This window comes from Rhinolophus hipposideros (genome assembly GCF_964194185.1).
Source record: "Rhinolophus hipposideros genome assembly, chromosome: 2".
Taxonomy (NCBI): domain Eukaryota; kingdom Metazoa; phylum Chordata; class Mammalia; order Chiroptera; family Rhinolophidae; genus Rhinolophus; species Rhinolophus hipposideros.
In genome coordinates, this window is record NC_138048.1 from 64,770,361 (window position 1) to 64,781,725 (window position 11,365).

The following is an 11,365-nucleotide window of genomic DNA, read 5'->3' on the forward strand; positions in this document are numbered from 1 at the left end:
CACTCCAAAAATTTCGCCTTAAGGATCACACAACCTCTGGCAAGCGCTGATCTACTTTTTGTCCTTGTAGTTTAGTCAATTTTCACATATATTATCTGAGTTAATATCACCTAAAATCTGAGATAACAATAGTATTCCTGTGGCAGAGGCAGAATTGTCTAAATATTTTTATTTATTGCCTTAGATGGTATTCCATATCTTTTAGCTTTCTCATCAATACAGAGCCTTATGACAAAGTGTCTGGAAAAAAAACACGCCAGCTAGTATCAAGTGAATTGCTTTATTTTATGATTTCCCTTTAATTAAAGTTCTTTTCTTAAAGGGAGGAAAATATTCTTTTGATATTATATTTCTCTTTCTCAAAACGTGGACTTTTATTAACCAGTTTCCATAAGATCAAACCATTAACTCTTTACCTATCTCTGATCCATTGAACTTCAACCATGAACAGGAAAATAAAAGCAGTTAAAGATGAATTTTATGGTAATATTTTTGTGCACATGCCAGACTCCCCTCAAGGACATCAGTCTGGATGAATTGACAAGGGACTCCATCATGAAAATGAATTCAGGATGGTATTTATCTTGATTTGTCCAAGTTGATTTTTTGAAAGCTAAAGTCGTAACCTTTTATTTCTCACTGTGAACAGCCATAATAATGTAGGTAGAAAGAGGACATAAAATTTCCCAAAGTTAGAGGGTTCCTTTGAGTCGCTTACTTTGACTTGATCTCAGTCATGTGTTGCACCAAGCCTAGGAAGGTCAGGTGTCTATGTGGGAACAGTGGCAGTATGTGCCTGTGACTTTAGCAGCTACATTAAACCAGCATCACAGATTTAGGAGTAGTCTCTTAACAATCTGTACAGCTATTTTATTTTTAAATAATATTTATTGTTTATGATTATAAAAGTAATTCCTATTAGTATAGAAAACACTGGAGATTTAGATTATCCATAACACAACTGCAATCAGTCCTAAAACATAAATAAGACTATTTTACAACTTAAGATATGGCATAAATTCCTTATTATTAAAACTCATTAATTCTTTTTTTTTTTTTTTTTTTTTTTTTTTCCACCGAAAAGGTTTTATTACACACACAGGGGATGGGGCTCAGTCCTTCTTGGCTGCTGCCTTCCTCATGGCTGCAAGGACGTTGCTCAGCTCCTCTCTCTTCCTCTTGGCTCGGATGTGTGTCCCCACCCTTTTCTTGATGAACTTCAGGGCCCGCTTGTCCTTAGAGACCTTGAGCAGCTCCATGGCACGCCGCTCGTAGGGGGCAAAGCCGCACACCTCTCGGATCATGTCCCGCACGAACTTGGTGTGTTTGGTGAGGCGCCCGCGGCGGCGGCTGTGCCTCGGCTTGCTGACGTTCTTCGTCACCTTGTGGCCCTTGTTGAGGCCCACGGCCATGGGGTAGCGCAGAGCCATGGCTGCTGCTCCTCAATGGCTGCCGCGGCTGAAGGTAAAACTCATTAATTCTTAAAGAAGCCCTTGTTCGGAACCAATTTAGTTTTACATTAGATAGTGGTGGGTAGACAGGGATATAGGAATCCCCTCTGACCAGAGGAAATGTGGTCCAAGACCATGAGAGCAAATCTCCATGGCATTTTTCCTTTCTCTGTCATACTGCTGCTTGGTCTCTGCTGCTTAGTCATGAGAAGTGCATGGAAGGTTGAGAAAACTAAAGCCCTAGCTTTCTCAACAAAGGACCAGAAGGAAGGACTTCAGTGAGCTGGAAAATGTCACATAGATTGTGGAGAGAAGGGAGCTCAAGAGAGTAATACCATAAAATGGTGTATGAACTCCTGGGCTCTTCTCTGGGGTATGATGAATTGATCTGATCTTACACAGAGTATCAAAGGCTTTGAGAACTGATCCATGAGTAGGTCACTGCCCGGTTCCCAGACTAGTCACTGTATAGTGCATTTGTGGGACAAATTAGACTAGTATGGCAAAAGTTTTGACAATGGAATTGACAATGGAACCACAATTCGTAGAAAACAGATCGGAATTTGCAACCTGAATAGGTTGACTGCCTACTACAACAAAAACATCAACATTCTCCTTAGGAATTAAAGACCCAAAGTCTTATACATAATATTAAAATATACAAAATTACTAGGCACACAAAGAACCAGGAAAATCTCAATTTATAAGGAAGAAGGCAATCAACAGATGCTAAGATGGCATATATGTTGGAATTATTATCAAAGACTTTAAGTAGCTATTACAACTGTGTTCCAAAAATGAAGGGGGAGGTCAAGATGGCACAGTAGATAAATGCTGTGCTTACCTCATCTCATGATCACATCAAAATTACAACTAAACTACAGAACAACTATCATTGAAAATCACCTGAAGTCTAGATGAAATGAAGCCCTACAACTAAGGCACCCTGAGACTGGTAGGAGACATGGAATAGGCTGGTCTCACACCAGCATGTGACTGTTAAAAATTGGGAAGGATGTTTTGGTTGCAGAGTTCCCACCCCCTCGAGGAGCAAGGCGTCTCAGCCCCCCACCAGGCTTCCCAGCCCATGAAGGGAAGTCCCCATAATTTCTGACTGTGAAAACCGGTGGAGATTGTGGCTGAATAAGACATGAGTTGCTGCAGTCCTAGGTGCTCCTCTTAAAGTACCCGCACATGGATTTACCCATTGATGGACTCACTTGCTCTGAGCTCCAGCACTGGGGCAGCAGCTTGAAAGGCACCAGGGGCATACAAGGAGGAACTAAGTTGTCTAGCTTCAGGGTGAGGGCTGGAAGGGTAGCTTTCTCCCTGATGGAGGAGCTGGCGGAAGCCATTGTTTCTTTGTTGAGCCCTCCCACCTCCTGGCATGCAAACGCAGATGACCACCATACCTAAGTCTCCATCAACCTGGCTAACCCTTCTTTCACCCTGCTTCAGGTAATGCTTGGAGATCCTGCTTCATCCAACTTTTGGGCACACCCAAGCCGCTTCCAATGTGTGCTTTTCTGTAAAAACAGGCTGCCTTGGTTCATGCTGCAGACTTTCCTAAAATCTCTGAAAGGCTCAGAAAAGCCAGATAAGCAGCATCTGGCTTCTGCATGTCCTGTACCTCTTGCGGAGCAGCCCTAAGCCCAGCACTAGCCACAGCCGACCTCAGTTTATGGCGGGCCTCTTGAGGCCCCTCCAAGCCCAGCATGGGTGGCAGCCATCTGTGAATTGCTTTGCAACTCATGTCAGGTGGTAGTGGGCAAGGCACAGACTGTGACTGAACTTGGCCTACAGCAAGGCCCTGGGAACCGGCATGCCTGGAGGCCAGCTTTGGAAAGAGCAGGAGCATCACCCGGTTGCCTTTGAGGATGACACACCAGATGGCAGACTGGGCAGGCACCAGAGCCCTGTTAAAGCAAATCCGGCTCTATAAGGTCAGTCCCTGCACAACAGCTCCTCTACTTTAGTCACAGAAGTCACAGCCAGTGCTCACAAACAATCAGCCCTGTTGTAGTACTACAACAGAGGGACACACACAACCCACACAAGGGACACACCTGGAGTACCATCTCTAGTGTCCAGGGAGACTGCACCACTGAGCCCCTCAGGACACCTACTACATAAGGCCACTCTACTAAGACTGGGAGGTATAGCAGATCTACTTAATACATAGAAGCAAACACAGGGAGGCAGCCAAAATGGGGAGACAAAGAAAAATGTCCCAAATAAAAGAACAGAACAAAGCTCCAGAAAAAGAACTAAACAAAATGGAGACAAATAATCTACCAGATGCAGAGTTCAAAACACTGGTTATAAGCATGTTCAATTAGCTTCGGGAGAACTTCAACAAACAGATAGGAAATATAAAAACTGAGATAGAAAACACTAAAAGAACCAGTCAGAAATAAAAAATACAATGACTGAAATGAAGAATGCATTAGAGGGAATCAATAGTAGATTAGATGAAACAGAGGAGCGAATCAGCGATTTAGAGGATAAGGTAGCTGAAAACTCCCAATCAGAACAGCTAAAAGACAAAAGAATCCAAATACATGAGGAGAGTTTTAGAGACCTCTGGGATAACAGCAAGCATACCAACATTTGTATTATAAAGGTACCAGAAGGAGATGCCAAAAGACTTCAAGATTGCAAAATTAGGATTTCCTTAGTTTCTCCAAGGGAATATGCTTGCCAGCCAGCATTGCCAATACGATTTAATGCAAATAATTGTATTTGTCAAAAGCTGAGCTGAAAGAGGAACTTTGTTTGTGAAAATAATTTTATAGTAAGGAAAATAGTTTTCTATAAGTAAAGACTCTAATGTTATATTACATTGTGATTTCCAATAATGTACAGGAAACAGGTGTCTAATGAAGCCATAAGAGACAGAGATAGAACTCAACAGATGAAATGGGGGTTAAATCAAATCACACGGTCAGCAAGTTTAAAATTGATATCTCAGATTAGGGAGGTCATAAGGAGCTAGAATGAAAAGGAGTTCCAATGACTGAAATAACTGACTTTTGACCATACTAGGGAGAAGAGTGACTTTTTATTTTTGGACTCTTTGGCGAATGGTTTCAAAAAGACCAGGGAGTTAAAATTAGCGTGAACGTTATTATTGGCTATTTTGTCAGACTTAGTATGTTGCTGTATAAAGTAGATTGAGAAGCTTGAATCAGTTTCACAAAAGTTTCACCTAGCAAGGTAAATTCCTGCTTTATGGTAGATCTAAAGCTGTAAGAGCAGTGGCCAAACCTACTAAAGAGAACAACATGGCTTTCCTGGGTTGGCAGTACCTCATGGATTGCATATGATTGAATTACAAAGAGCACATTGCACATAACTTTGTGATCTATAAAGATGTTGGACATTCTAAAAATCAGAAGCATTCCAAAAGAACTTAAAGACCTAACGTCTGACCTTTGTTAAATTTCCATTGAATCGTAGTACTATGAAGTTTTATAAAGTATGCACAGATACGTGCATTCAATCCTTATAAGAACTAGTAAGAGAGGTGATTAATTTCTGTTTTATAGATAATCAGTCTGAGGCTCAGAGAGGTTAAGTGATTTACCAAAGCTCAAATTATTGGTAAGTGGCAGACGGAAATTCCCTATTTTAGATTGTTCGGCTTCGTAGAAATAGGAGACAATTTGGATATGTAAATAATCTCTATGAAAATATTGCTCAAAGACGCAAAATTTTACAACTTTCAGAAATACCACTGCTATATAAATACAAAGTAATTTTATGTTCAATGCAGGTCACACCTTGAGATCTTGTTCTTGACTTGGTAAATTTAAACAAGTGATTAAATAACTAATTATAAATAAGTGGCGTTTTAAGCTTTCATTTTTGTTTTGCTTACACAAATAATATGAGCTCATTGTAGAACAATTAAAAAAAAAAAGATAAACCAAAGGAATATTATCCAACCCTCAAATTCTTGGCCAGAGAAATCGCTGTTACATTTTAGTGTATATCTTTCTAGTGTTTCATATAAGTATATATATGTGTACATATAAATAAAACATATATCTAAATAAAACATATACATCTATAGACATATATATGCACATTTAAAATGTATGTGTATTTTTACTTATATACCCATATAAATACTAAATATGTTTGTATACATACATAAAATAAAATGATTGAGATGTTTAAAAATATTTTGCTTATATATTGACTTTTGAAAACTTGTCATGGACAGCTTTCCATTCAATAAATATACTTCTACAACATCATGTCTAACAATGTTTTTATGGCAACATTGTTAGACATTATAGATTGTTATTATGAACAATATGGTGATTAACATCCTTGTAGTTTTAACTTTGCCTAAATTGTCAATTATTTCCTTAAGGTTAATTTCTAAGAGTGAGTTTTGATGCATTTTGACAAACCGTCCATCAGGAAGTTGTACTTTTATCAACTGATAAAAGTTGTACTTGTGTACAACTTCTGTGTAAGAGTGCTTGTTTCCTCACACAAATGCTAACAAGGAATATTGTCAGTTTACCAACTGGCATTTATTAAAGTTCCTCAGTTCTGTCCTCATGGGGCTCTTGTGTTCTAAGTGACTGATCCTGAGATATAGATGCATAGTGGAGTGACAGAGAGACCAGCTGGGTTGCAAGGTCTAACAAGATAATCCATGTATGACATGTGGTAGAGTATATATGAGTATATGCAGTAAATGCTAAGTATGTGGCCGCTATTTATTATTGTTGTTATTTTAGCTTGGAATTTTCCTCTTCATCTCCATCAGGATAAGTATTTATTCTGTCAGCACCCAGATGGAATAAAATCTTTTCAACACTTTTCTTCATTTCCCCAAGGATGATTTAGACCCTTTCTCTCTGCACTCAGCGCACTTTGTATATACCTCTGTTGTAGGTCATATCACATTGTAACATAATTATTCTTTTATCTCTTTGACTCTGTCAGTACATTATGAATGCTTGTGAATAAAGAGTGTGTCTTATCTCTTCCCACAGCACTGAGCACAGTCCCTAACTTATGATAGCAATGCAATAAATGTTTGTTAGTTGAATGAATGGATGAAGAGGCGAAGCAACAAAGATTGTGCTCTCCAAATGGGTGACCCATGACTTCCTCATGATTCTTCATCATAGGATTTAAGGTGTGGAAGAAAGTGGGTAAGGGCTATGTTCCTAGTCCCTTGGAAGTTGGCAATAGGATTAAGAAAATATGAAGCAGCTATGGTGGAAACTATGGCTGAAAGTGTCATTGGAAGTTTCATCACAATACCTGTAGTGTGTGGATGTGAATCACTAAGAGCTCTTTCTTTTCTGCCTGTTTAGTCAGAGAATATCATTGAAAAGGAGAAACTTGCCAAGTTCCTTGAAGGAGGGAAAGCTAGCAGATTCTCATGGGGCTTTCTACCCAGAGTATGTTCCTCTTCCCTAATCCACATGAGTGAGCCAGTTTTAGTGCCGTGATTCCACTCGTAATTGATTGAGCCAGAATGGACACCTGACTCAGGATAAACCAATCTATTCATTTATATAAATAAGAATCTGTCTCTTGGGAATTTGGAATTTGAACTCAGAGACACTAACACGAATTAATTGCAGCTAGACCTGAGAGGACATGCAGGGACACTCAGGATGGCTGTCTTTGGTGTGTATGAATTAGCAGAATAAGCACTTCTGCAGAGTGAGAAGAATGAATGACACTCTGTGCTCAAAGAAGCAGAGATATGCGATCCCATAGAGTGAAAGAGGAAATGGAAGAGAAGAAAAAAGAAAGGAAAAGAGAAAGGAAATTATCTGTGCTTTCCGTTTGGGCTCTGGTCTTAGGTAGGGTTTGGCTGGGCTCTATGCTCTAAGTCCCAGAAGATACCTTTAGATTAATTTAGAACATTTTCCAGTTTTACTTGATATTTTGGTGGTGGTGTTACTTCTAAATCCATGGAATTTTCAGCAAGATAGTAGGGTTGTTGGTTTTACACATATAGCAGTGCTTTGAAAAAATACTCTCTATCCTAGTAACACCAGCGTTCTGTCCCAAAAAACTTGTCAGGAGGTGTTGTGATGGTAGGTGTCATGTCACTCTCCCATGGAGAGTTCCCGGTGCTTGATGCATAAGTCAGCCTTAAGGGCACCTCAGCCAAGGGGTCAAGCTGGGTGTCAAAAAGGTTTTCTGTTTTGACTATGATCCAGATGGGTCTTGGAGTATACCCTGGCCCCACTGAATCTCGGGATTTCTGGGCCAGCCTTCCATCTTAGCACATTGGTAGAGAAAAGGATTAGGATCCTTTGGATTAGAAGCATGCTGCTGACATAAGGGGAAAAGTTGCAAGACTTGCTAACTTCCTGGAAAAAATTTAAAAATATACCTGTAGAGTGACTTATTTAAACTTTTTAAAGTGAAAGGAGCACTATTAATAGTGATACCAGAACAGCAATCATAAAGTGGAACTTTCTTCAGCAAATACGGCAGTATTGTCACCATATCTCTGGGTAATTTATAGTGATTTATGTATATTTAATTAACAAAGGTCATAAAACCTGGAGTTTATTTTTATTTGGAAGTACTCATTTACTCTAGTTGTTTTAAAAACAAATCTTTATTTGTTGTACATAAAAAGTACATATACAGGAAGAAGGGAATAAAAAAGTCACCTGTCACTCACCTGTTAAGGATGACTACTAATATTTTTGGGGTGTATCTTTCAAGATTTTTCTATTTATGCATATAATACATTTAAATTAAAAATTAGGCCACGTTATACATGTTTTATTTAAATTGCTTTTTAAAAATTGCTTTTTAATGTCTTTCCATGTCAATATTCTTTTTAATGGTTATTTTCGAATTTGTTTATGATGTGCCATAATTTGTTTAACAACCTCTTATTCTAGGCCATTTAGGCTGTCTCCAGTTTTCCTAGTTGTGTTTTAACAGGCCTCTCTTTCTCCTGTAATATTTTTTCTTATGAAATAAATGTGGGAACATAGAGGTGGTTTGTACAAACAATAACGCCCACAAAGGTCTCTCAGCTTAGAAACACATTGTAGACTGTATATGTAAGCCTATTAAAACATTTGAATCAAATCAAATGAAATGTCAGTTTCTTGGGGTTTTTTTTCTATAAAACAAAGGGAAGCATTTGGAAGCAGGGCCCGTGCACCCCCTTGTGTCACCCGGGAGGAATGTGTTGGCAGCATTCCTTCTCTGCCTAAAAACAGATCTTCCCAACTCTGAAGAGGCAGCAGGCTTTGCAAAGAACACTGATGGAAATCAAAACACAAAAATAGACAGTGTAATTTGTCTTTATATATTTAAGGATTTTTCTTACCACGAAGTGATCCTGACTTTTGGGTACATTATTAGATATCATTTTCTTCATCGTAGCACACGTTTGGTATAATGCCATTTTGCATAATTAAAAAAATATTTTAACAGTAACATACTCATTGTAGAACATGCAGAAAATTGTTGAAAAAAATCACTGTGTTACCATCACTTGGAGATAACAGTTATTAACATTTTGATGTATTTTCTTCTACTGTTTTTCTCCACATATATACATAAATAAATTATATAGTGGATAGCATAAGGGCTTTATAGCATTGTAGAATATTATAGTATTACAAGGGTTTTCTTGCTTTTTAAAAATTTGACATTAAATTGTTATTATAGGAAAGTCAGGTACCATATCTATCATGCTTACTGCTGAAATCTTCAGTATCTAGCAGAATACATAGCATGTTAGTAAACTGCTGATAAATCTTTGTTTGATTACTAAATCTTAATATATCTTAAAATTTACTTAATCATTCTTCTGTTATACACCTTTTATAGATTCTTCACTACTGTAAATCACACAATGATGAATACAGCTTTATCCACCTTCTTGATTTTCCCCCTCATATTAGATTTCTTTGAATGCAATGATTAGCTCAAAAGGAAAACAAAAATATATAAAGTTTCCAATTACATGGTGCCAGACTACTTTCCAATCCACCCAAACATCAGTAGGACCTATGAGTAATGGCAGAGCTACAAATCCAACTAAAACCTCCACTCAAAGCCTGATCCTCAAAACAATTTTATGTAGCCTCTCTATTGATGGAGTTTAAAAAAATGATTGAACAACGGTAATATAAAGATTCTGATTAATTAATTCTGATTTATCAAGCCAATAATTCTAATACAAGAAAAAAGTTAGTTTTCTAGGGCTTTAATTAATGAAGCCTCTGACTCATAACAGCTTCACTGTTGATCCAAATGCCACTTTTGTGTGAATTAGAAAAAAAAATGACCCTTCCCCAAGATATTTTAAATCTTCTGCAGGAAAAATAACTTAATCAATACATAAATATATATATATATTAATATATATTTATATGTAAATATAAATATATATACAGGAGGTGCCGAAAAAATGTATACACATTTTAAGAGATGTTATCTATGCTCAAGCAGTAGTTCGCCGTAATCAGAAGTGTCTGGATGCTGATGGTAACCACTTTGAGCACCTCTTTTAACTGCAGAAGTCAAACATGACAAGTATTCATCGTTTGTTATCGGTATATATTGAATATTACAATTAATACAGTTATTTCCTTTCTTAAAATATGTATACATTTTTTGGGCACCCTCTAAATATTATATATATTACATCCGTTAGAGTCATGAGACACAAAACCTGGACAATTGTATTTTCCAACTCCTTGAAACTCCTCCATTCAATCCACCCTAAAATTGTGTGAGAATATGCATATGTTAATCTAAGCAGACTATGTTTTCTGGAAGCCTCTTTTTGAAAATTATTACTACTTCATCCTCCTTTTAATCTCCTGGCTTCTCTTCAGGTCTCTTTGATTTTATTATGTTTCCAATGTGTTTGCAATCTCACCTACAAACTGTGTTCTGGGATCATAAATCTGAGCTTACAGAGTGACGGTGGAAAATTTCATTTTATAATAAAATTATTTCTTTTGAAATATTTATAAACTATTTGTAATTTTGACATATATGTAAACCATTTTCATGTGTATATGTTTATCTTAAACAATTTTAAAAACATAAATTTATTAAAGACAGTAAAATTTTATTTCTTTAATGTATTCAGCTAGAGATTATCTGGCTCTTTATTGGATGAAGTTCTATTAATTTTAAAAGTATATTTGATATTAAAATTTGACATCTCAGCTTCCAAATGTAAACTTGTTAATATAAACAGTGAGTCTTCACAGAGGTATTTTTATTATAAGAAAGATTCTTTGCAAATATCTTAGCAACAGTGGCCTGACAAGTTGAACAATTGTGAAGACAGTTGTTTTTGGTTTTTAATTCTTGAAATATTGTTGATGTATTTCTACATTGAAAGAAAAAATTTAAAGGGCATATTTTATTTCAAATAATATCTTGAGACATTTTTTACCTAATAGACACAGAAGAAGAAATTTTATTGAAAACAGGTATTTCTCCTCTAAATGTTCTACTGCTGCCATCTAGAGTAAGAGTGAAGCAAAGGAAATAGATCTCAACCAAGCAGTGCAGAGAACCCAGAATGAATTGGAAACGCAGTAGTGAGGGATTTTTTCAGAGCTCATACTAGCACAAGTGGTACTCCACTATGTATGAGTATTTGTGAATCTAGCAATACAACCATAATCTGTTTCAGGTCCAGTTGTGAATAAGCAGTGTTTGTCTAAGGTATCTTCTGTCTTCCCCTTTTGATTCCTCTCCTCCCACTTGCCAGTATCTCCTCAAGGTTCCTAGGCCTGAAGTTGCTTTCTTTTCCTTCTCCTCACAATGTGTTTTCTGGACAAGATCCGATAAATGTATTTATACTCAGGTGTAAAGAATACATAAACTAGATGAGTGACCTGTTATTTCTTTGCATTTATGTTGGGACAGTTTGG

At 37.1% G+C, this 11,365-nt stretch overlaps 1 protein-coding gene across 1 annotated transcript; it reads right to left on the reverse strand.

Annotated features, from left to right (window-relative positions):
• Nucleotides 1-1,081: 1,081 nt before the first annotated feature.
• LOC308487399 (large ribosomal subunit protein eL36) lies at nt 1,082-1,457 on the reverse strand. The gene has a single exon (XM_081025539.1). The coding sequence runs from the start codon at nt 1,428-1,430 to the stop codon at nt 1,113-1,115; it is 318 nt and encodes a 105-aa protein (XP_080881665.1). The 5' UTR covers nt 1,431-1,457; the 3' UTR covers nt 1,082-1,112.
• Nucleotides 1,458-11,365: the final 9,908 nt, after the last annotated feature.